Source organism: Typopeltis vanoorti, chromosome 11 (assembly GCF_054136105.1).
Source record: "Typopeltis vanoorti isolate ZY-2024b chromosome 11, IOZ_Tvanoo_1.0, whole genome shotgun sequence".
NCBI lineage: Eukaryota > Metazoa > Arthropoda > Arachnida > Uropygi > Thelyphonidae > Typopeltis > Typopeltis vanoorti.
The window spans coordinates 137,476,193-137,503,994 of record NC_143559.1 but is presented as its reverse complement, the minus strand read 5'-3'; the positions used below and the strand labels follow the sequence as shown (position 1 = coordinate 137,503,994).

Sequence of the window (27,802 nt, the reverse complement as noted above, 5' to 3'; positions counted from 1 at the left end):
GTCAACAATTGAAGTCTTCTTGAATTATATTTAATCTAGAACCTTAATTTTAGCCTTGCTGCATAGTGTTGCACAAGTAGGGTATGCATACAAGGCGAAAGAGGAGGCAAATAAGAGGAAACATGATGTTGTCACATGTTACCGTACAAAAAAATAATTTTTAAAGAAGAAAAAAAATTTAATTTCTATGTTGAATTATAAGCCACTCAATATTTGTAATGAAATAATTGTTGGTGTCTAATTTCTATTTTTGTAGGCTGCAAATTATGACTTTTACATAAGTCAACATGGTATCTGTTGTGGAGATTTGGACTGTTATGAGTTTCCTATATTTCAAAACAACATAACCGATTCCTTGCATATAAACAAAGATAAAAATAAAATATTAACTGGCCCGAAGGATTCTTCATCCAGCATTGGATTGTCCCTTGGTAAGTATTCAAAATTTGCGGTTAATTGGATTATTTAATTTTACTGCTACTTTATTTTTAGTAACTTTATGATTATTTTGCTCTCAATAAAGTAACCATAATATACAAGTAGGTTTCTGTGGTTAAGCAATCTGTAGGTAGTTTTCGGTATTGAGACCATATTGTAATACAAACAGATTTTTCGCTAATTTTGAGGTTGGAAAATCTCTCCCATGTACAATTGGCCATAACAGAATATCTTTTTTGTGAATTTTTGATGTGCTATAAATTCTTGGGATCAATGGATGTTTTGATAAAGATTTCTTTTTTTTTTATTCTTCTGGCCAATTAAGTAACTTTTTGATCAAGTCATTTTGATTCTCCAACCTTAAAATTTAAGAATTATCTGTCAAACATCATCATCATCATCATCAAATTCCTACCATGTAACCTCAAGGGGTGTACAGGATATGATAGTACTACATGAAAAAAATTACATCATTACTAACTTCCTATCTACAATTTTCCTCTGTTACTTGTCAAGACTCCAACATTATCAGATCTTATATTTCTATCGTCTAAGACACTTTGTACCGTATCGATCCACCTATATCTTGGTCTTCCTCTGGGTCGTTTTGCTGCCAACCTGGCAGAGAACACTTGTTTTGCGAATCTTTCTTCGCCCATTCTGTTTAAGTGACCATACCACCTGAGATTAGCTCTGCTAACACATTCCTGGATGCTGACAATGTCAAGTTCTTTCCTGATATCCTCGTTTTTAATATGAAATTGTCATTGATGCCATCTGTTCATGCTTATAATCTTTCACAGGACTCTCATATCTGTGGTCTCTAGTCTTTGGTCAAGTGTTTTACTTCTGACCAAGCTCTCAGATCCATAAGTTAAAACTGGTTTGAACACTGTCTTGTATAGCTAATTTAGTGTTCTGACTAATTTCTCTCTTATTCCATATGAATTTATTCAATTGACTTCCCACCATACCAGCTTTGCTGATTCTGTTGTCTATTTCTATATTTAAGTTACCATCTTCACTAAAAATCGTGGCTAAGTAGCTGAAATGTTTTACTTGTTCCACAGGTTCTCCATTCACAACACAGTTGACATTTTCAATGATTCTGCCTATTTTCATTGTCTTTGTCTTTTTAATGCTGACCTTCATACCATATCTATTACAATAGTTATTCAATTTAGTCAGGGAATCTTGCAAACTTGTAGCGGATTTATTTAGAAATATAACATCGTCCGCATAAAGCAAAGAGCTGACATTAACATCTCCAATTTTGATATCATGTTTAATATCACTTTCCTTCATAATGTGCTCCATATAGATAATAACAGAGGGGATAATGTACATCCTTGTCTCACACCAGATTTAACATTAAACCATCTTCCTGTACTTCCTTCAATTCTAACTGCTGACTTACAACTCAGTTAAAGACTAAGTATTGCTTGATATAATGCCCCATTGACACCATATAACTGTAGCATATTGAATAGCTTCTCTCTTGGCACCTTGTCATATGCCTTTTCCAAATCGACAAAACTTAAATACAGATCTTTGTTATATTCCCATGCTTTCTCGACTATTTGTCGTAAAGTGAAGATCTGATCCTGACAGCCTCTATTTGACCTGAATCCAGCTTGTTGTTCACCCAGCTTTTCTTCCACAATTCTTCTCAACTGTTTCTCAAGTATACTTACAAAGATCTTGCCAGGAACACTCAGTAGGGAAATACCTCTGTAATTCTCACATTCAGTTTTATTTCCCTTTTTATATATGGGTACTATGAGAGCTCTACTCCAATCATTGGGAAATTTTCCCTCTGTCCAGGCTTTCTGAATTATGCAGTGCAGCCACTGTAAGACTCTTATACCACCATACTTCAGCATTTCTGGTCGAATATCATCTACTCCTGTTGCCTTTCCACATTTCAAGCCTTTGATGGCTTTTTCTACTTCTAGTATGGATATGTATTCCTGACTGCATGCCTGGTCAGTGTTTTTTACAACTGTGCTATCATCACTGTTTGTTTCATTTAACAGTTTTTCAAACTAATTACTCGATACTTCAAGGATATCTTTTTTTCTCCCGTTTTCATGTCACCTTTATCATCTCTAACTCCTTTTACAGCACTCTTTCCTCCATTCCTAAGCTGCTTCAACAACCTTCAGAATATTTTGCCACCTTCTTGATATTTATTTTCTGTATTCTTGCCAAAGTCCTCCCATGACTTTTGTTTAGCTAGTTTTACACAGTGTTTAGCATTCTTGCATTTGTTTCTATAATCTCTAAGAGCACAAGCTGACTTATTTGCCAGGAACTTTTGATATGCTTTCTTCTTTTCCTTCACTGCCTCTTTAACTTTCTGTGTCCACCATGGAGTTCTAGTTTTTCTATCCTTGCAGACAACTTCACCACATGCCTCTCTAGCTGAATCAATAAGAGCTTTTTTCAAGGTGTGCCACTGAATCGCCAAGGTTTGATTCCTGTTCTCGCACTCTTTCATTTTTTCTTCAATAATCTTTGTGTATTTTAGTCTGCAATTCACATCTGAGAGCTGCTCAACTTTTATTCGCTTTAAGACTTTCTTACATGTTATTCTTTTCAATATGAAATTCAATTTTATCCTGCTCAAGACTAAATAGTGATCACTTCCAATTTCAAATCCTCTGTACAACACTCTGGTCTCCTGCACGAGGGAGAAAAGATCACTATCAACAATAACATAGTCAATGAGACTTTTCTTATTGCTTGCCTCTTCTCTCCATGTGAATTTGTTTACATTTTTATGTTGGAACATGGTGTTAGTAATAACGAGTCCATGTCCTGAACAGAAATCCAACAGGTATTTGCCATTGTTATTAGCTTTGCTGTTTTCTCCAAATTTTCCCAAAATATTTTTGTATGTCTGACAATCATTTCCCCAACTAATAATCCCCAACAATGACCAACTTTTTCTCTCTCATTGTGTCAGTTGCTTTCTCTAAAGCATGAAAAAATTCCTCCACTTCTACTTTAGTAGAACCTTCTGTGGGACCATAGGCACAAATAAGTCTCATTGTCCAGTTACTCCTTCTCATATTTGCCCACGTTACTCTACTTGAGACTGTCTGCAATTCAAGAAGATTAGCATCATTTAGTGTTGAATATTTGGCTCCTCCTTCTTTTCCTTGATTGTCATTGCCTGAATATAACATTTTGTATTTATTGCTCAGAAAGATCTCGCCAGTTTTTGTCTTTTTTGTTTCAGTCACCCCAATTATATCAGACATACAAAATGTTTTTGTATGGGTGACAATCATTTCTTCAACTAATAATCCCCAACAAGGACCAACGTTTCCTTTCTCATTGTGTCTAAAGCATGAAAAAATTCCTCCACTTCTACCTTAGTAGAACCTTCTGTGGGACCATAGGCACAAATAAGTCTCATTGTCCAGTTCCCCCATTTTCATATTTGCCCACATCACTCTACCTGAGACTCCTGCCATTCAAGAAGATTAGCCTCATATTTAGTATTGAATACTATGGCTACTCCTTCTTTTCCTTGATCGTCATTGCCTGAATATAACATTTTGTATTTATTACTCAGAAAGATCCCTCCAGTTTTTGTCTTTTTTGTTTCAGTCACTCCAATTATGTCCATCTGGTACTTTTCTAATTCCTCAGCTAGCTCCATTTCTTTGCCATTCAGGCTTCTTATGTTGATAGTACCGATCTTTAACTCTGGTGATGTTGAGTTGGGGTGTGTTTTCAGATTTGTTCCAGTAGCTGACTTTTCGCTGTTCACCCTGGTTCCCTGGCAAAAACAACGGGAGCCTTGTTTAACCGAACGACGACCAAGCTGGCATGAAATTTTGTCACGTTGTACCATCATTTTATATTTTTGTTTAAATTTGAACACGATAGTAAGAAACAGGTCAAGCATTGAACTCAATGCAAAGCAATCTGGTGCTATGTCAAAAAAAAAAAAACGAAAAGCAAAAACTATCAACAATTAAAGATTTTTTTAAAGTAGATAAATGTAAGTAATTGTAAATTCATTTATTTTCAGTTATTAAATTTTGTAATCTAGTATGTAGACTCACATACTAGCAGTAAGTCATCTTTTAGCCTTTTTTTAATGTTTTTTTACATTTCCTGCTATTTATACTTTTTTCCATCAGTCCCCTGAATAGTGTAAAAAAAGGTGTTTTACTGTACTTCCATTTATCAAAAACCTACATTTACTGGACAGTATATAAAACATAATATAATAAAATATTTTCTCTTGAATATAATATAATAAAATATATTCAACAGCAATGTGCTCACCGTCCTTCTCAGAAGATTGGAATTATTAAAGATTTATAAGACGAGGCTTGTGTTATATGATCTACACTGCAAGAACTACAAAAAAAGAAGTCCTGAACATCAAATGATATGTAAATCTCAATGGCTTCTCAGACCAGAGCATATCTCTGTTTCCTATAATCCAAGCTGAAACAATGAAACAGTGCAAATAGTTCCTATCCCATACATTTCTGGCATCTCAGAAACAATCTCTAGAATCCTTAAAAAGTATAATCTAATGGCAGTATTCATTCCTTTCACAACAAACTGTCAACTATCTCACTTTGGACAAACTGGATGTTCAGTGGAGAAAAGAATGCAAGAACACCAATCTTACATCATTAATAGGAAATCTGAGAGATCTGGCCTTGCACAACATACAGTGAATACACACCACAATATCCTATAGTTTCAAATGTATTTTCTCCATTGTTGCCACTATAGGGTCAAACATTTAAAGAAAGCACCGAGGCTTACTATATAGTCAGAACCTAAATCAGAATGACTGCCTCCCACTATCGAAGATATGAGAGAGCCTTATTTCAATAACACGTTGTTAATTTTGTTTTTAAATTAATAATACAGTAAAAGTGTATAAAAAACATTTAAATAAGGCTAAAAGATGACTTACTGCTAGTATGCGAGTCTACATACCAGATTACAAAATTTAATAACTGAAAATAAATGAATTTACAATTACTTACATTTATCTATTTTAAAAAATCTTTATTTGTTGATTGTATTTTTTTTTTTTTTTTTTTTTTTTTTTTTTAACTTTGCACCAGATTGCTTTGCATTGAGTTCAATGCTTGACCTGTTTTTTTTTGCCATCGTGTTCAAAGTGGACACGGAGAGTCCAAGATCTTTTGCTAAATGTACACGTGTTCTGGCATGCCAATCTACACGTCGCAGAATTGTCATCTTTTCTTCTACCGAAATACATTTTCTGTCTTTTTTCTCAATGTTACTAACATGGATAATCCCCCACCGCAACTTGAAAGCAACTTTCACATGCTAAATTACATAGCAGAAATTCTGCAATATCGATGCGTACTGTGATTGAAAAATCATGGTATCGCTCATCACTATTACATTACTGCTGCAAGCGTGCAAGTCACTGTGATGGCAGAAACGAAACTACAGCCGAAAGCAATGTCATCTGGGAACAGAAATTTGCAGATTTCCGCAGAAATCGATTCGAAAATCAGTATTGCCACCCGAGAAAAAAACGCTAATCACAGGAAATGACGTCCACATCAAGTTTTTAATGGTGGGAAAACAATACATCGTAAGAATAGGCCTTAAGATGGGTCATGGAAAATGACGTAAATTGTGGGAATGTAAAAACAGGGTTTTACTGTAATTAGTTCACTTCACTTCACGATCAGCAGCAGAGTAGAATGTATATAAGGACTAGTTTCCTTTTTCTATTTCCATTGTGAAATTAATTCATGGATGTGAATTGTTTATGTTTGAGAAAAAAGCATTTAATATATCTTCATTGTGGAGTCAAATAGCAAAAACGTTGTCTCTGTAATGTACTCAAAACAAAGGCTGAGTGTGTATAGATGAGAAAAGAGTATCTTCTAGATGTTCCAGATAAAAGTTTGCAAGAGCAGGAGTGAGTGAACTCCCTATGGCATGTCCTTCAACTTGTCTGTGGATTCTGTTTTGACAAATGAATTGACCTAAGTGAATGACAAAGTTGAATAATTTCACCACTGAAAAGGCTTTTGAGAGTAGATAAAGTAAATCTTCAGAAGCTCAATAGTGAATAGGGATTTTATAATAAATTTAGTTTAATCCTTTATTCAAGTGTGAGCAAACAAAGTTTGCCCCTGAAAATATCTTCAGGACTACTGAGGATACAGGGATTCTATATTGAAGCTGACCATTATATCAATGGATTGGAGGGAATTATTTTTCACTTTATCCAGAAAAATCAGAAGAATTTTTTTTTTGAAAGAATGGGCATTACCAATATGAGACTCTAAAAATGTGCTAAAAACTTTGCTATGTGATATGTAATAGAATCTACACAGTTCATATTAGGATAAAGAGGAATGTGTTTCTTGTGGATCTTTGGAGATACATCAACTTAAAATTTATTTTGCTAGAATCCCCACACTTTTGTAGTTTGCCAAAGATCCACAAGGAAGCCATTCCTCTTCATCCTATCACGGATTGTAGGTCTGGGAAAAGGGTTTCTCTCTAGAAACCATTTAACTAGCAGCTGGTCAAAGCAATTGATTTTTCCAGATATCTGGAAAAAGGTACAAACTATCACCTAACCTAGCCAACTTTTACCTTGAATACCTGGAAGAAAGAATCTTCTTTCTCAATCCCAAACCAGCAATTTTGCTGCAGTACATTGATGATGTCTTTGCTGTTTAGAGTCTCAAAGAACCAGAACTGCATTCATTTCTATATCCACATATTAAGTTACCGCTAGAAAAAGTCATCAAAATGAATTTCCTTTCTAGATATACATATCCACCATAAACAAGATGGATCCATTTTTACTTCTGTCTACCAAAAATCAACTTTTACAGGTCACTATATCCACAATACGTGATTTCTATTAAAAAAAAAAAAATCAACACCTTGCATCTGTGTATTAGGTTCACACTAGAAAAAGAATCATCAAAAGGAATTTCCTTTCTAGATATACACATCTAACCATTTTCACTTCTGTCTACTAAAAATAAATTTTTCAGGTTGCTATCCATCTCAAAAACATGGCATGATAAAATTCCTAGTACCTTTAGTACTCAAATTTTGTTCTTTCAAATCTCTTAACATGTTGACTGCCATGGCAATTCTCAGGATTCGGGTCTCAGAAGCCAATTTGATTTAATCATATCATATTATTCAAAACCGTAATTATAATGCGTAGTAATCACCAAAAAAAAACATACAGAATGTGTTTTTTGGGGGAAAAAAGTCTCATGAATTATCTCGTAGTTGGCATATGTAACAGAAAGTTAAATTAAGAGGATAAAAATCCCTTATTATTTTACAGCCAGTATGCGAAACTCTCTGAGATCGAAAACTACGATCTAAGAGTTTCATGCTGAAGAACTATCGGCGAATCCAAGCATAAGTGAACACCTGGTACAACACCAAGACAACTCAAAGCAAAGGTGGAGCAAGTTCCCTCACTACCTTTGATATTTTCTCATAATGTAAAACACAGCTCCTAGGAGATGTAATACTGCCTTACATTATGAGGAGAGGTCACTACCTCTCCTCATAAAAATTCCTTATAAAATAATAAGGGATTTTTATCCCCTTAATTTAATTAACTTCGCCAGAAAAAATAGCCGCTTGGCTTTTTATCTTATCGTAACAGAAAGTTATTCAGTAGCCAACTATGAGTTAATTCGTACTCAGACATGCTTTTTTGCTAAAGCAGAGTTAGCGACATAGCGATATGTGTGTAAATTCATCAGTAGCGAATCAAACTTAGTTGAGTACGTTACATTTACTTCTTTCTTGAGTATTTTGTTTTATAATTATTATTATAATATATATTATAATAACCCCACAATATGGATAAGAAAAGACCACTGACTCAAGAAGAACTTGAGTAGTATGCTAATCTAAATTAGTCAGAATTTGACGAGATTTTTGCCGAGGATGGTTACGACAGTAGTGATTATGAACCTTCTGAGGATTCGAGTGAGGACAGCAAAGATGAAGTTGTCCCCGAGCCTGAAGATAATCCTTATATTTCCCAAGCAACAACATGAAATATGAAAAATAATTTGTAGACCGAAATACAACAAGATCCTGAATAATTTATCTTCCAAGAGAACGTTGGTTTGAAATTGGACACAACAGATTTTACAGTACAAAAATTGGTGGACTTATTTTTTTCAGAAGAGTTTCTTGCATTACTGGTCAAACAAACTAATTTATATTAAACTGAGCAAGAAATTGCAAAACTTCCAAGAGTAAGAAAATCTAATCTCACAGAGCATCACAATGGAAGGACGTCAGCATCGCAGAAATTAAAGTTTTTATTGGACTTTTATTACAAATGAGCCCTTGTTCTTTTCCAACAATAGAGCATTACTGGAGTAGAAACCCATTATAATATAATGTTTTGGCAATCACATGAGTCGAAATAGATTCCAGTTGTTATTGCGTTATTTTCACTTAGCTGATAACTCAATATCTTCCAACAGACTATACAAGGTAAGACTGATATTGAATCATTTTAATAATATTATGCACCAAAACTATGTACCAGATAAAAATATCTGTATCGACGAATCGATGATGCTGTGGCATGGAAGATTAAGTTTCCGTCAGTATATACAAAATAAAAAACATAAATACAGAATCAAACTTTATGAACTGTGTGAGTCCGATGATCTTGTTATGAAAATAACAATTTACTCTGGTAAATCTGAAGAAATGACTATAATTTGGGTCACATTACTGAAGTTGTTTTGCACTCACTGGAGGAATATCTCGATAAGGGGTACATATTATATATGGATAATTTTTATAATTCTGTTACTCTTATGAAATTATTACGTAGTGTTCCACACAAAAAACTTGTGTGTGGAACACTATGTAATGACAGAAAGGGAAATCCCATAGAGGTGGTAAATTGAAAAAAGGGAGTTTTTTTTTTGACAGCGAAATGGTCCTGCTATAGTATGTAAATGTAAAGATAAATGAGAAGTACTTTGTATTTCTAACATGACATGCATGTTGTTGAAATGGGAGGTGTCCAACTGCAATGGAAATTTTCGATGAAACCAAACATAATTCGAGATTATAATAAGGGAATGTCCGGCATTTGACCAATCAGATCAAATGCTGTCATACTACTCAGCTCTAAGAAAGACCATTAGATTGCTGAAAAAAATTGCATTACATATTATAGAAATATATATACACAATGCATTCAAATTTTTTCATAAAGTAACTAATTCTAACATAAAACTTATAAAATTTAGAGAAGCAGCATTTGTTGAAGTGTTGATTGGAAAAGAGATTCTACCAGTTTCAAAGAAAGTTAGATTGGGAGAAGTTCATTATTTAGAGAGTATCCCACCTACTGAAAAAAAAACCTGCGTCTGACAAAGCCATGCCGAATTTGTACCCAAGCTAAAAAAAAACTATGAGAAACGCATTATTATTGTACAGCCTGCGAAGAGAAGCCGGCACTTTGTGTGGAAGGTTGTTTTAAAAAATATCACAAAAAATAAAATTGTTCTATTACTTTGGATTTGATTTTCACTGTATGAATAAATTTTCTGTTCATGTATGCCAGCCTTGATTTTTTTTTCTCTTCCCAGAAGTCAATTATCCTTAGTTATGCTTATATACTACGAATATACCACAGCTGCATGAAAAAGGCAAGTCCAGCAACTACGAGATAATTCATAGTCGGCCCTCTCAGCCAGATCGCCTACTACGAATTATCTCGTAGTTGACAGTCAATGTGTTAAACAAGAACTTAAAACTCAAATAGTTCTACTAAATGATTAATTACTCTCCTAATAGTGACCCAGACTTCTTGTCTGGGTTATTAGGAGAGTAAACACGAGAGTACTTTTACACATATATGGCGAAAATTATGAAAAATAAATAAAAATCCATCTAATAAATTCATAACCAATAGACAAACGCTTACCATTGATGCTACCTTACATATACAAAGCACCATTGTTCATGCAACATGCCTTAGTACAGACATACAGGAAGATCTGTTAATGAACATATCTCTGAACATCAGGACCACATCCAGCTCATCAAACCTCACATATTTCGCTTAGCATGACATGGGATTGAAAACACTAGCAACAGGATCTAATAGGAAAACACCAAGCTGTTACATAGATCCATATATACAGGGTGTTTGGGATAAATTTGACATATTTATAATTAATTATATTTTTCCGTAAGTTACATGTATTAACACACACTTCTCTTCATTTAAAAGTTTGGACCCTTCTTCATTCATATACAAGATGTCAGAAAGGATGGATAGCTGGAACCCACCTGAATCATGGAAGAGAATAACTTGTATCATGATGATTCGTGCCCGCCATCAAAATAAGGATATTACGACTGCTGCCCAATGCTCCCTGAATACAGTAAAAACAATCAGGCATGAACTAGAGACTTGCAATGGTGACTACGAGGATGTAGCAAGAAGAAAGATCCCTAGCAGACGATCTGATTGCGTTCGTACAGCAGAATTCCTCGCAAATCTGCAGGAACAGGTGTTGAAGAACCCTGGCATTGGAATTCGGGCTTTGTTCGTGGAGTTGCTAACTGTAGTCAAGCCCTGGATAACAAGGGTAGCCAATGGTAGGCCGTATGTATGGCAGCAGGATTCGGCCCCTTGCCACACCTCTGGGAAAAGTCAAAAATGGTTGTCTGAAAATTTCTACGACTTCACCAGTCCAAATGTTTGGCCTCCAAACTCCCCAGACCTTAACCCCATGGATTATTTTGTATGGGGCGCAGTTGAAAAAGACACCAATCGCACTTCCAGTAATACAAAAGCCCAGTTAATGGATAAAATTAAAACAGTTTTTGCGGCCCTTCCCAGGGAGACTGTAGCATCAGCTTGTTCGAGGTTCCGAAGCAGAATTGAAGCTGTGATCGATGCTAATGGTGGTTATTTTGAGTAAATCTTGTTGATAGTATTGTAATTAACTCTGCCTGTAATGTTTTTTTGTCAATTCATTAAATTTAATAGATACAAAGAAGATTTTCTTTTTCCTTACGAAACTGTCAAATTTATCCCGAACACCCTGTGTATATATATATATATATATAAGGATTACCATGTAATTTTATATAAGCTTGGTTATTTAACTCCTAATCCTAAGTATGCAAACAATTAAGTTTGCGCCTGAAACATAGTTCAAGTCTAAAGACGGTACAACACCAGGGCAACTCATTGTAAAGGTTGATAAAGCTCCAATCACTATTCTTAGTATTTTCCCATAATGTAAAGCACATCTCACTAAAAGATGTATACTGCAATACATTATGGGTGGGATCACTACCCAGACCGGTTTCAACTTTTTTTGAAGTCTCTTCAGTGAGTAGCTAGACTCTAAATACCAAGGTTTTAGTAATACATAGCCTTATAAACTTTACCTATAGAAGATGCAGCAAGGTGTTTTTATTTTTAATAATAATCTCTGGAGGAGATATAGATATAATTAATTTTTTAACTTGGGGATACTGTATATTAGGGTTACCAAGTAATTTTATATAAGCTTGATTATTCACTGAGGAGACCTCAAAAAAGGTTGAAACCGTCTGGGTAGTGACCCCACCCTTCCAATTTCAAATCCTCTGTACACTCTGGTGTCCTACACCAGGGAGAAAACATCACTATCAACAATAACATAGCCAATGAGACTTTTCTTATTCCTCACCTCTTCTCTCCATGTGAATTTGTGCACATTTTTATGTTGGAACATGGTGTTAGTAATAACCAGTCCATGTCCTGAGCAGAAATCCAACAGGTATTTGCCATTATTATTAGCTTTGCTCTTTTCTCCAAATTTTCCCAAAATATTTTTGTATGTCTGACAGTCATTTCCTACTCTACTATTTAGATCCCCAACAAGGACCAACTTTTCCTTTTTCATTGTGTCAGTTGCTTTTTCTTAAAACATCAAAAAATTCTTCCACTTCTACCTTACTTCAACTTCTACTTCAACCTTCTGTGGGACCATAGGCACAAATAAGTCTCGTTGTCCAATTCCCCATTCTGATATTTGCCCACATCACTCTACTTGAGACTGCCTGCCATTCAAGAAGATTAGCCTCCTTTTTGTGTTGAATACTATGGCTGCTACTCCTTTTCCTTCACTGTTATTTCCTGAATGTAAATTGTATATATATTATATATGTTAATTTTATTTAATGAATGCTTTTTAATATGTAGTTCTATTTTTTTATCTGTTTTATCCATTTTTTTTTATCACATTACCTTCACCTTAGATCCTGCTAAAATCATGACCGGCACATTATGACCTGAGTAGCCCTTGCACCATTAAACTCAAAGCTCTGGGACATTGCTGTTATAAAGAATTTGGGCATGCTAGCCTATTGTTTTGTAAGCAGATATATATATAGAGAGAGAGAAATGTCGTAACATAATGAAAAGCTTGAAGTCATTGCATCACCCACAGTGCTTTGATGTATCAATATTAATGAACTGTGTGTTTATGATATGAACTGTAGACTAAAATACACATACATTATTCAAGAAAAAATGAAAGTGTTTGAGAACAGGAACCAGACCTGGGAGATTCACTGCAAGCACTGAAGAAAACATTGATTAATTCATCCAGAGAAGTACGTGGGAAGGTTGTCTGCAAGGATAGAAAAATTAGAACTCCATGGTGGACACAGGAAGTTAAAGAGGCAGTGAGAGAAAAGAAGGCATATCAAAAGTTCCTGGCAAATAAGTCAGCTTGTGCTCCTTAGAGAATACAGAGACAAATGTAAGAAAGCAAAACACTGTGTAAAACTAGCTAAACAAATGTCATGGGAGGACTTTGGCAAGAACATAGAAAATAAATATCAAGAAGGTGGCAAAATATTCTGGAAGTTGTTGAAGAAGCTTAGGAATGGTGGAAAGAGTGCTGTAAAAGGAGTTAGAGATGATAAAGGTGACATGAAAACGGGAGAAAAAGATATCCTTGAAGTATTGAGTAATTACTTCGAAAAATTGCTAAATGAAACAATCAATGATAGCACAGAGGTAAAAAAAGCACTGACCAGGCATACATATCCATACTTGAAGTAGAAGAAGCCATTCAAAGCCTGAAATGTTGAAAGGCAGCTGGAGTAGATGATATTTGACCAGAAATGCTCAAGTATAGAGGTATAAAAGTCTTGCAGTGGCTGCACTGCCTGGACAGAGGGATGAATTCCAGATGATTGGAGTAGAGCTCTCATAGTACCCATATATTAAAAGGGAAATAAAACTGAATGTGAGAATTACAGAGGTATTTTTCTACTGAGTGTTCCTGGTAAGATTCTCAAATATACTTGAGAAACGGTCGAGAAGAATTGTAGAAGAGAATCTTTGTGAAGAACAAGCTGGATTCAGGCCAAATAGAGGCTGTCAGGATTAGATTTTTACTTTATGACAAATATTCGAGAAATCATGGGAATATAACAAAGATTTGTATTTGAGTTTTGTAGATCTGGAAAAGGCATATGATGAAGTGCCAAGAGAGAAGAAATTCGAAATGCTACAGTTATATGGTGGTGTCAATGGGGTATTATATCACACAATATACGCAGTCCTTATTTGAGTTGTAAGTTAGCAGTCAGAACTGAAGGAAGTATAGGAAGATGGTTTAATGTTAATTCTGGTGTCAGACAAGGATGTGAATACATCATTACAGAGCTAATCTCAGGTGGTATGGTCATTTAAACAGAATGGGAGAGGAAAGATTATCCAAACAAGTGTTCTCTGCCAATTTGGTAGGAAAAGACCCAGACGAAGACCAAGATAATAGGTGGATTGATACAGTATGCCTTAGAAGATAGAAATTTAAGATTTAATAATGTTGGAGTCGTGACAGGTAACAGATTGATTTAGAGGAAAATTGTAGATATTAAGTTAGTAATGATGTAAGTTTTTCATGTAGTACTATCATATCCTGTATACCCCTTGATGGTGTCAGGAATTTGATGATGAACTATGTGCACGTGTGTGTTCATGCATGCATCACTTCTTCATTGATCTTGGCAAAAAAGCCATTAAACTTATTAAATGCTTAAAACAACTTTCAGGAATAATACCGCTCAAAGATATTCACATGTTCAAAGGTTTAAAGATGGTGAAACTTAAGTTGAAGATGACTTCTCTCTGGACACAAATTGAAAGAGCTGATTCAGCTTTTTCAACTTGCAAGTTTCTAGCTGAAAAGAACATTGCAATTGTACCTGCAATTTTCTTTTGAGCCATCTGATGGCTCTCTGTGATTTCTTTTATTCCCTAAGTCAAAATCTGTACTTAAAAAACAAAGGTTTCAATACAAATTAAATTAAACAGAATATATTATTATTATTACGTGACACCTCCAGAAAGTCCAAAGGGAGTAGTGGACACCTCCAGGAAATCCAAAGGGATGGTAGTTGCAGGACACCTGCAACTACCATCATCATCACCAATGCCATCTGCCCACCACCACCAGTGGGATTTGAACCTGCAGCCTTCTGGCTGGACAGCAGATACACTAACCACTTACCCAACCAGGCCAGTAAAAATAATTAATGCCAGCGGCACCCAGGGTTCCCAGGTGGTTACCCCCCTAAGTACTAACTGGGCTCAGGTTTTGCTTAACTTCAGTGATCTGACAAGAACTTGTGCTTTCAAACCGATCTGGCCACTGACATATAACAGAGCAACTCAAAGCCCTTTTTTTTTTTTTTTAATCAGTTCAAGAAAAATGCTGGGAACACTATATTGAAGCAGGAGGAGAATATTTTATCAGTGCATCTTGTGAGTTTTAAGTCCAAAAAAGGAAAGACTGTTGGATTCCAGTTCGTACGTGAAATTCATATTCTCATGAAACTTGTTTAGATGGTCTAGAAAAATATTGAGGTTATTTAAACCGTGTTCCCAAATGAGGAATACATCATTGGACAGTGGACTTTCCTTTTTCGACTTAAAACTCACAAGATGCACCGATAACATCAAAATCTCTATTTTTAGAAAACCGATACACACAGACAGATACCTTCATGCTTCTTCACATCACTATCCTCTGCAGAAATTTGGAATTAATTCAACCCTGGCACATCGTGCCATATCTTTACTAACAGATGAAACAGAGATTGAAAATGAGCTTAATTTACTAAAAAGGACTTTTGTCAACAATGGTTTCTCACTTAAGAAAATTGATAAATTTATCTCTCACCATCGTTCTCCTGCTATTGAAGATTCTTCTTCCCCAAGAGCATTCATATCTTTACCATACATCAGCTCTCTCTCACCCCAAAACTGGCAAAAATTCTTAGGAAATTCAACATTAGAACTTGTTTCACTACATTTCCAAAACTTCGATTAATACTAAGAGACCTAAAATAAAATATCTCCCTCTCCAGTATCCAGGAGTCTACAAGATCTTGTGTGAATGTGGCAAACTATATTACGGTCAGACGGCGCTACTATCCTTTTACGTATTGAGGAACACAGAAGAGACATTTCCTACAATAGGACCAGGGCCACCGCTCTCTCAAGCCACATTCTCTTCTCTGTTAACTCGGATGAAGGCCTTCAGCACCTCGTAGACTGGCTGCAAACTTCTAATATTCATAGGTGTTACGATGAGCTCGAAAGGAAGATAGTTGAATCTAAAGATATATCCCTTGATTCATCCCATATAAACAACAGCCTTAGCTACAATCTTTCTGATGCACACATTGCCACTGTCCAATACTGGCGCTCTCGTGACAACTCTCGCATGTAGCCAACTTTAATTGGAATTCCAATTCCAGCACGCATTCCTGTTTTAAACTGTACTTCGGTCTTTTATATTAGTTCTGTTGATGTAATTTTATTATGTCTCTGTTATTTTACATAATTCTTTGTCTTTGATACCTGAAGAAGTTGAATTTTATTCAATGAAACTAGTAGTATCTCAGCATTAAACTTTATTCTTTTTATTCTCGGTATTATAGTCATTCAAACTAATTTTTTCACATATATATATATAATAAAAAAAGGTTTAATGACTATTACCGAGAGAAAAGATGACAGGTATATTTAAAAAAGATACTACTAGTTTACTAGTTTCGTTGCATGAACATCCTCAGGTATCACAATCAAAGAAGTATATAAAAAATTACAGAGACTTAAAATTGTACTAACAGAACAAGCATAAAAAACAGTAGCATGTTTGAAAAAAATGCAAGTATGAGTTCCAAACAAACGAATACTACGCGCTGTTGCGAGTGCGCCAGTACTGAACAGAAGCAACGTGTGCGTCAGAGAGATTGTAACTCAGGCTGTTGTTGATATGAGAGGAATCTAGAGAAATTTCCCTAGATTCAACAATCTTTCGAGTTCATTGTAGCACACATGGATGTTAGCAGTTTGAGTCCAGTTTACAATGTGCTGGCGGCCTTCGTCTGAGTTAGCTGAAAAGAGAACATGACTAGAGAGAGCGCTAGCTCTAGTCCTGTTATAGGAGATATCTCTACGGTGTTCATCCAAACGTAGAAGGATGGATTTAGCAGTCTGTCCATAGTATGGCTTTCCGCAATCACACAAAATCTTGTACACTCCTGGAAACTGAGTAGGAAGATGTTTCTGTTTATGTTTGCTAAGTAATGAACGAAGTTTTGGAAGCGTAGTGAAGCATGTTTTGAAGTTGAATTTCTTGAGAATCTTGGCCAGTTTTGGTGAAAGAGAGCTGATGTAAGGCAAGGAGATGAAGGCTCTTGGGGAAGAGGGATCTTCAGAAGTAGTTGAGTGCCTGGGGGAAAGAAATTTGTCAATTTTCTTTGGAGAGAAACCATTGTTAATAAACGTTTTTTTAAGAAAACGGAGTTCATTTTCAATTTCTGTTTCTTCTGTAAGTAATGATTTGGCTCGGTGGGCTAAAGTGGAAATAATACCACATTTTTGTGGGGGATAGTGATGGGAGGAAGCATGAAGGTATCTGTCAGTATGAGTAGGCTTTCTAAAAATTGAGATTTTAATACTCTCAGCACATCTGGTAAGTTTGAGGTCTAAAAAGGGAAGGCAGTCATCTGATTCCAGTTCGAAGGTGAAAGAGATTTTATCATGGCACTTGTTTAGGTGGTCTAAAAATAAATAGAGGTTATTGACACCGTCTTTTAGACCTCAAACAATTTTAAGTCTGTTAGTACAACTTTAAGTCTCTGTAATTTTTTATATACTTCTTTGATTGTGATACCTGAGGATGTTCATGCAACGAAACTAGTAAACTAGTAGTATCTTTTTTAAATATACCTGTCATCTTTTCTCTCGGTAATAGTCATTAAAACTTTTTTTATAATATTGCAACCGAGTAAAAATGAATTTTGAAAAAAAAAAAAATATATATATATACAGGGTGTTCGGGATAAATTTGACAGTTTCGTAAGGAAAAAGAAAATCTTCTTTGTATCTATTAAATTTAATGAATTGACAAAAAAACATTACAGGCAGAGTTAATTACAATACTATCAACAAGATTTACTCAAAATAACCACCATTAGCATCGATCACAGCTTCAATTCTGCTTCGGAACCTCGAACAAGCTGATGCTACAGTCTCCCTGGGAAGGGCCGCAAAAACTGTTTTAATTTTATCCATTAACTGGGCTTTTGTATTACTGGAAGTGCGATTGGTGTCTTTTTCAACTGCGCCCCATACAAAATAATCCATGGGGTTAAGGTCTGGGGAGTTTGGAGGCCAAACATTTGGACTGGTGAAGTCGTAGAAATTTTCAGACAACCATTTTTGACTTTTCCCAGAGGTGTGGCAAGGGGCCGAATCCTGCTGCCATACATACGGCCTACCATTGGCTACCCTTGTTATCCAGGGCTTGACTACAGTTAGCAACTCCACGAACAAAGCCCGAATTCCAATGCCAGGGTTCTTCAACACCTGTTCCTGCAGATTTGCGAGGAATTCTGCTGTACGAACGCAATCAGATCGTCTGCTAGGGATCTTTCTTCTTGCTACATCCTCGTAGTCACCATTGCAAGTCTCTAGTTCATGCCTGATTGTTTTTACTGTATTCAGGGAGCATTGGGCAGCAGTCGTAATATCCTTATTTTGATGGCGGGCACGAATCATCATGATACAAGTTATTCTCTTCCATGATTCAGGTGGGTTCCAGCTATCCATCCTTTCTGACATCTTGTATATGAATGAAGAAGGGTCCAAACTTTTAAATGAAGAGAAGTGTGTGTTAATACATGTAACTTACGGAAAAATATAATTAATTATAAATATGTCAAATTTATCCCGAACACCCTGTATATGTATTTTTTTTTTTTTTTTTTTTTTTCCAGCATGACCATTATATACATAATAGTCTTTATTCTTATAAGCATCATATTAGTAAATGTATTTTCAGTTAAATGATTTCAATTAAAATGGAGGAAAAATCTAATGATTAATAAAAAGCATATACTATATATGCTAATGTATAAGGCAACTAGGCATATAAGACAACCCCCAAATTTCTGTATTGGACCACATATTTTTTACACTTACTACTGATTACACTTATTACTGCTTCTTACTGAACAATGACATTCATTTAAATTAAATGTAATTTACTTTTAAGATAGCAAGGCATACAAATAACAACAATGATTTTCTTTACTTTAATTTGAATGTCTTCTCATACAAGACAACTATTAAAATTTTTTATGTTTATACCAGTCTTCAGTTTTGAATATTGTCATTTGTGATCACAGCAGTAAGATGTCAGGATTGCTTGCCCTACTAAATATGTTTAATAAATATAAATATTTATACATAAAATATATACTAATATATTAACATGCTAATGAACATAATATGAAACAAAAGCTCATCAGAACACAGTACCTGTGTTAATTGCTTGACATTTTCAATCACTGAATACAGTGGTTCAGATTTTATACCTGGAGTATATGATGATCCCCCTTGTTTCAGCAATTTCTTTTAACTTCAAATATCGTCTTATGTGCCGACATATATAATATGTAATATTATATAATTTATTCTTCATTTTTGTCTTAACTGGGCTTAAATTTTAAGTGTAAAAGAAGGGTGGTTGTATTATAGGTCCTCTGGATTCAGGATCAGCAGAAGAAAGTGGACATCCTTCAAGTGAAGAAAAATTAGGAAGTCAGCAGGATGAAGAGAGGGGAAATGGTGACAAGACAGATTTTAACACAAAAGGTGAGGTGAGATTTTTGTTTATGAAAAACTTTTCATCACCTGAATTGAAGCAGTCATGATTAACTTGTTATTTATTCTAATCATATTCGTATCACTGTTTCTTTTTAAATAGAAAAATTATTGACAAGACAGTCATCCATGATAGAATACCTTCCTTGCATGCTGCATAATGAAAGCCCTCCAGGTCTTTTGCCCAAGTTTCCATCTTGGTCACTTCTCTGTCTTGGACCCTCCAGTCTTTATTCTCACAATATAGGTAGGTAGCATTGTAATAAAACATTTATTGTGGATAATTCTTATTTACTATGTTTAATATAGCAACCATCTAGTATAACCCCTCCATGTGAGGCACCTGTTCATGGCAGAAGGGAACTCTTAGTGATGGTTCTCTTATTCTTTCCTTTGCTACACGTACTCTTCACTCTACTTCTCCTAAGTCTTTTTTTTACTATCCTATCTTCCAGACTTAGATCCAATGCCTTGCCACCATGTTTGCTGATGTGACCCACGGACATCCAGAAAGGGGGATCCTGATAATACTTTAGCCTCTGTTTCGGCAAGATGGTTGGTTCTGGATAGTCCTTACAGCTAGTGGGTTTGCTTGCGAGTGATTGCTGTAGTGTTTGTTCAGCATCTGGGGTAGCACTGGCATTCTACTCCTGAGTGCAGTCATTTGCTTGCTTGCTGGAGAGTGGGCATCCATGTTTGGCTTCATAGTGGTGGGGAGCTCTGGCACTGAACAAAAAAACCACTCAAGATGAATTCATCTTCTGTTGTTTCAGGGACCCAAACAAAGTCCCATTGACACATGAAAAGCTAATATGGAAAATGTCGCCTTCTTTATTCAAAAGGGTTGAGAAGGTCTGGCAGCTTCTCCAAAACAATTAAGAAACTACATTCTGGCAATTACCTCATAGAAACATCATGTCAATAACAATCCAAAAACTGCTCGGAGCAATATCAATTGATTGAATACCAATACAGTTACACCCCATAAAGCCCTCAATTCCTGGTGAGGAGATATATTCGGAGCTGAAATATCAGGGAGTGACAGGTATGAGGTGCATTCTGATCTGTAGTGATAGTCAACTGGTTTCAACCAGAAACATCCTTATGATACTCCTAAGTTTCCGATATATGTAAAAACAGGATATCTCAATTGTCTTGTTGCATCCCTAATCATCTACTAAGATGCTTCAAATGCCAGAAATATGAACATGCCCAAACTGTCTGTCACGGCATTGCCATCTCTGTCCAATGTGGTAATAAAGAAACTCTTATATCTATTCCATCTGATAATTTCATTATAACAGAACTTTACGATTGTGACTGCTTCTCTGTTGAGTGCATCAATCACACAATGTACAGTCTCATTCCATTGGAGGAGAACTCATCCAATGGAAGTTGAAAAAAAAATTAAGCAAGGTTATCACTTAAAGAAAAACTACCAGACTCCCACAGAAAAAAATGTATACTTCAGTAACTTGAACTTACCTAGTGATCCGGACACATTCGATGATATGTTTGATTAATTTTCCAGAGGATGAAATGGACACTGATCGTCATACTTCCTAAAATCTAATGAGAAATACAAACTTAACAAGGGTAAGTCCCCAACCTCCTCAAAATCAGACAAGTCTGCAAAGCCTAAACAATAGGAAACTTCTTTTTACAGTGAAACTGTTGTGGGTCTCACCTGATATCAAGCACCTGCAGCAGAAATGCAAACCTTTTTCTTCCTATCTGCAGGAAACATTTAAAACCGGGACATAACTGGAGATGGTCCTGCTCATGATGAAGTAACTATTCTCATGAACAGTCATACTTCTTTCCATCGTGTCCAGGTTAATACTGCCTCTGGAAGCAGTATTGATTCGTCTTTCTGTGGGATTTTATATCACAGTATGCTCTATATATTTACCACCTGGTTATGAATTAAATTAAACTGATCTTGATAATCTCATGTTGCAACTGACTCAGCCCATACTCTTAATTGGTGACTTTAAAGGACATAACACTCTGTGAGCTAGTGCCGATACAAATAGATGAGGGTTGTATCATTTGAGTGAATGATCAACACCCATGACTTCTCCCTTATTAATAACAGAGTAAATGCATTGTTCAATATACCTACCCACTCTTATTCTGCAATCAATCTTACAATCTTCTCCCTTCCGATTTTTCCACTGTTCACATGGGATGTCGAAGAAAATGTATATGAAGCAATCATTTTCCCATTATTAACACTGTCTTCACAGGAATCATGTCCTCCTGCATGGATACCCATGTAGAAAATCAACCAGACTGACTGGAGTACATTTTCCCAACTTGTAAAATTTAATACTAATGCAGACAGCCAGACACCTATCATTGCAGCAGTGCAGTATGTAACAGATTGTGTTGTCCATGCTGATAGAATTGACATTTAAAAAAAAATGGAAATAAATCCATGAACTTGTAGTTTTTTAGAAATTAAAAATAGCATTTAAAAAAAAATACAAAAAATTACCATACCTTTCATAGGAAGAATGAAATTATTCACAAAACAATTTTATTAAACTTGAGAAAATTATAAAATTTTATAAAACTAATAAAAATTTGGAGATGAGGAAGGGAATGAACATTTACAACATTCGTAACATCATAATCTTGTGTCTCATAAAGAAATAACTGAATAGAGATGGTCTTGACATGTATTGGAACATTGCAAGAAAGGGAACTAATCTAGATTCTATGTATCCTACAATAATAATGGTAAGTATTTACTGGACTTCTGTTCAGGACACAGACTAGTCATTATTAACACGTTCGCTGCCACGCTCCTCAGGCATAGTTTGTTACCACACGCCAAGCAAGGTCACTACGAGTAATCTCGTTGCCGGCGGTAATCAACATACGAGTATATTCATAGTTGGCTTGTGAGGCTCATATACCAACTACAAGTATACACACTTTCGCTGCTCACTCTGCACTCCAAGCATTTTCACTTCTTCAAGGTTAGTATGAGTAATCTCGTTGCTGGCGGTAAACGTCATACAAGTATATTTGTAGTTGTCTTGTGAGGCTCATATACCAACTACGAGTATGCTTGTAGTTGGCAGCGAGCATGTTAACACTTAACACCATGTTTCAATATAAAGATGTGCACAAGTTCACATGGCAAAGATACGAGAAATAAGAAGAAGCCTCATTGACTAGGCCATTGTTGATAGTAATATCATTATGCTCGTTCAGGATGCAAGAGTGTACAAAGGATTTGAAATTGGAAGTGACCATTATTTATTACCTTTTAACAAAGTTTGAACAGCTTTTACAAGTAAATTGTAGACTTGATTATACAACTGTCATTAAAGAAAAAAAATTAAACAAATTGAAAAAAAGACCCAAACCTTTTGGTCTCAGTGGCAAACTATGAAGCTAGGGAGGTACGAAGGTGGTCTGAAAAGTCCTCAACCATAGATGGCAACACTATCGGCAAGATTTTTTTTTTCCTACTTGGTACATCTATCATAAGCATCCATGTGAAATCACAAGTCATTCTATACAGCTGTCTGAAGCAAAAGTGTTGTCTGTATCCCTTGAAATGAATGAAATTGTGTATCGTGCGGTTATAAAATTCTTTGTAAAAGTAGGTTTAACGGCAAAAGAAATTCATTTGAAGTTCATAAACATTTATTGGCACTCTTCTCCTTTGTTTTCAACAATTAAGAAATGGGTTGCCAAGTTTAAATGTGGCTGTACCAGCCTTGAAGATGATCAACGTGAAGGACGTCCAAAAAGTGTAACAACACCAAAAATCATTGATCAAGTGCATGATATAGTATTGGATGACCAGCAAGTCAAAGTGCGTGAAATTGCTGAGACTATAGGCATTTCAAAAGAACGTGTAGGGTATATTTTGCATGAAGAATTGCAAATGAAAAAGCTTTGCGCAAGATGGGTGCCGCATTTGCTCACAGCAGATCTAAAACACACTCGCATGAAAATCTCTGGACAGTACTTGGAGCATTTGAACAAGAATAAAACTGATTTTGTGCGTCGATTTATTCTTATGGATGAGACTTGGATTCACCATCACGCACCAGAATCCAAACAGCAGTCAAAACAGTGGACAGAAGCCAGTTGTTCAGTGCCAAAGAAGACAAAGTCGGTTCCATCAGCATCAAAGGTCATGGCATCGATGTTTTGCAATGTTAAAAGCAATATGTTTATTAATTATCTTGAAAAGGAAAACAATAACCATAACCAGGGAATATTATTCCAATCTTTTAACCAGACTAGACGAAAAAATTCTTGAGTAAAGACCCGGTTTGCAGAATTAAAAAATCATCTTTCGTTGGAACAATGCACCTGCCCACAAAAGTGTTTTGGCAATGGGAAAATTAAGGGATCTGTAGAGGGGTATTTCGCAGATCTTACGGAGAACCACAACAGGGACAGGATAATGGTGCTAGAGCATCGCTGGAATAAATGTATTAGTTTTAAGGACGATTATGTTGAAAAATAAAAATTTTTAAATTATAAATTCGTTTTATCATTGTTAGGCCAAGAACTTTTCAGATCACCCTTGTATATGGTTGAAGTTGTCTGCAAGAACAGAAAATAAGAACGTCATGGTGGACACAAGAAGTTAAAGAAGCAGTCCTGGAAAAGAAGGCATACTAAAAGTTTTCCTAGCAAATAAACCAGCAGATGTCCTAAATGAATACAAATTAAAATATAAGAGCGCTAAGCTATGTATAAAATTATCTAAACGAAAGATTTGGCAAGAGTATGGAAATTAAATATCAGGAAGGTGGCAAAATGTTTTGGAGGTTATTGAAGAAACTTAAAAATGGAGGAAAGGGTACTGTAAAAAGAATTGGAGATGATAAAGATGATATGAAAACTGAAGATAAGGATGTCCAGTATGGAAATTAAATATCAGGTAGGTGAGAAAATGTTGTGGAGGCTTTTGAAAAAGTTTAGTAATGGAAGGAAGAGTACTAATGGCGCTGGAGCATCGCTGGAATAAATGTATTAGTCTTAAGAGAGATTATGTTGAAAAATAAAAATAATTGAATAATAATAAGTAAAAATAAGTTAAAGGAATCATTTTATGATAATGGGAACATGTAAACTGAAGATAAGGATATCCTATATATCTGGAGTAATTACTTTGAAATACCTTTAAGCAAACCAAGCAGTGATAGAACCATACTAGAAAATTTTCAAGCAGAATGCAAAGAGCAGTACATATTAATACTTGAGGTAGAAAAAGCCATCAAAATCTAGAAATGTGGAAAGGCATCTGGAGTACATATTTGACCAGAAATGCTTAAGTATGAAGGTATGAAATTTTTGGTGGCTACACTGCATAATTCAGATGGCCTTTTCAGAAGGTCGAATTCCCAGTCATTGGAGCAGAGCTCTCATAGTACCCATCTATTTCTCTATTAAGTGTTCTAGGTAAAATTTATGCAAGTATACTTGAAAAGAGGTCGAGAATGATTGTGGAAGAGAAACTTGGGGAAGAACAAGCTGGGTGTTTTTCCCCAATCAGATTTTCACTTTAAGACAAATAGTCGAGAAATCATGGGAATATGACAAGGATCTGTACCTAAGTTTTGTAGATCTGGAAAAGGCATATGACCAAGTGCCCAGAGAAAACCTTTTCAAAACACTACAATTATATGGGGTGAATGGAACATTATACAGAGCAATACAATAGTCTATATTTAAGTTGTCAGTCAGCAGTCAAAATTGAAGGAAATACAGGAAGATGGTTTGATATAAAATCAGTAATAAGACAAGGATGCACATTATCTCCACTTTTATTTATCATCTATGTGGATCACATGAAAGAACGTGGCATCAAGCCTAATATTAGAATTAGAGATGTCCAACTTAGCTCTTTGCTTTATGCAGACGATGATGCACTCCTAGACACATCTATTGCAAATCTCCAGGATTCACCAACTAAGTTGAATAACAGCTGTAACAAATTTGGCATGAAATTCAGCAATAAAAAGACTAAAACTATTAAAAAAAAATAGACAGGGGCATAGAAAATTTCAGCTGTATTCTGAATCGAGATTCTTTAGAACAAGTAAAATATTTCAGCTAGTTAGGTGTACAGTTTTTAGTGAAGATGACAGGTTAAATCTGGAAATAGACAATAGAATAAACAAAGCTGATATGATGGGTAGCCAGGTGAATAAATTTATATGGAATAATAGAGAAATTAGCCGAAACACCAAACTAGCAGTATACAAAATGGTGTTTAAACCAGTTTTAAATCAAAGATCAGACCACAGATATGAGTGTTCTGAAAAAAATTAGAGGAGTGAACTGATGGCATCAATGGCAAAATCATATTAAAAATAAAGTTATTAGAAAGGAAATTGACATTATTAGCATTTAAAAATGTGTCAGCGTAGATAATCGAAAGTGGTATGGCCACTTAAAATAGAATGGGTGAAGAAAGGTTTTTGAAACAGATGTTTGATGCCAAGATGACAGGAAAGAGACTCCAGAGGAAGAGCAAGGTCTAGATTGAATGATTTGGTTGAATGTTAGATATGACAATATCGGAGTGCTTGTAAGTAACAGACTGATTTGGAGGAAAGTTATTGATAGGAGATTAATGTATGTATGTAAACTTAATCGTTTAGTGTACTGCCATAGTAACTTGAACATATCTTGGGAATACATATCAGTTAATTGATGATGATAACATATTGTAGAAAACAAATATACTATATGAAAAACTATGTGAAAATGGGAGGAGTGAGTTTGTAAGAGATGGGTTATTAATCAATCTAATTGCCCTCCTCTGTATTGAGTCAAGCATTTTCAAGGACCTCCTGTGCAGCCCATTCCAAATGTGAGAGCAGTATTTAATAGCCAAACAGATATGTCATCATCATCATCAAATTCCTAATATATACCCTCAAGGGGTGTACAGGATGTGATAGTACTACATGAAAAATTACATCATTACTAACTTCCTATCTACAATTTTCCTCCAAATCAGTCTGTTACTTGTCAAGACTCCAACATTATCAGATCTTATATATCTATCTTCTAAGGCACTTTTTACTGTATCAATCCACCTATATCTTGGTCTTTTTCCTGCCAGCCTGGCAGAGAACATTTGTTTTGCAAATTTTTCCTCTCCCATTCTGTTCAAGTGACCATACCATCTGAGATTAGCTCTGCTAACGCATTCCAGGATGCTGACAATGTCAAGTTCTTTCCCATTATCCTTGTTTCTAATATGATATTGCCATTGATGCTATTTGTTCATGCTCCTAATCTTTCTTAGGACTCTCATATCTGTGGTCTCTAGCTTTGGTCAAGTATTTTACTTCTGACCCAACTCTCAGATCCATAAGTTAAAATTGGCTTGAATACTGTCTTGTATACAGCTAATTTAGTGTTTTGAATAATTTTTCTCTTATTCCATATAAATTTATTCAGTTGACTTCCTACCATACCAGCTTTGTTGATTCTATTGTACATTTCCATATTTAATTTACCATCTTCACTAGAAATCGTGCCTAAGTAACTGAAATGTTTTACTTGTTCTATAGGCTCTTCATTCACAATGCAGTTGATATTTTCAATGTTTCTGCCTATTTTCATTGTCTTTGTTTTTTTAATGCTGATGTTCATACCATATCTATTACAACAGTTATTCACTTTAGTCAGGGAATCTTGCAGACTTGTAGCGGATTTATTTAGAAGTATAACATCATTCGCATTAAGCAAAGAGCTGATATTAACATCTCCAGTTTTGATATCATGTTGAATACCACTTTCCTTCATATTGTGATCCATATAGATAATGAATGACAGAGGGGATAAAGTACATCCTTGTCTGATTTAACATTAAACCAACTTCCTCTACTTCCTTCAATTCTAACTGCTGACTTAAAACTCAAATAAAGACTAAGCATTGCTTGATATAATACCCCATTAACACCATATAACTGTAGCATTTCGAATAGCTTCTCTCTTGGCATCTTGTCATATGCCTTTTCCAGATCTACAAAACTTAGATATGCATAATCATCAAATTACTGATGTATACCCTCAAGGGGTGTACAGGATATGATAGTACTGCATGAAAAATTTACATCA

General features: G+C 35.3%; 1 protein-coding gene and 1 pseudogene across 2 annotated transcripts in view; one reads left to right on the top strand and one right to left on the bottom strand.

The window, feature by feature from the left end:
• The window catches only part of LOC150102101 (nonsense-mediated mRNA decay factor SMG8), a 384,051-nt gene that overhangs the window by 271,990 nt on the left and 84,259 nt on the right, over positions 1 to 27,802 (top strand). For both annotated transcript variants that reach the window (XM_090399980.1, XM_090399979.1), the window contains 3 exons: positions 257 to 431; positions 19,562 to 19,678; positions 19,791 to 19,934. In XM_090399980.1, coding sequence (XP_090256106.1) covers positions 257 to 431; positions 19,562 to 19,678; positions 19,791 to 19,934 — 436 coding nt within the window. The remainder of the gene's footprint in view (positions 1 to 256; positions 432 to 19,561; positions 19,679 to 19,790; positions 19,935 to 27,802) is intronic.
• Positions 15,044 to 15,163, bottom strand: LOC150102102 (5S ribosomal RNA; annotated as a pseudogene).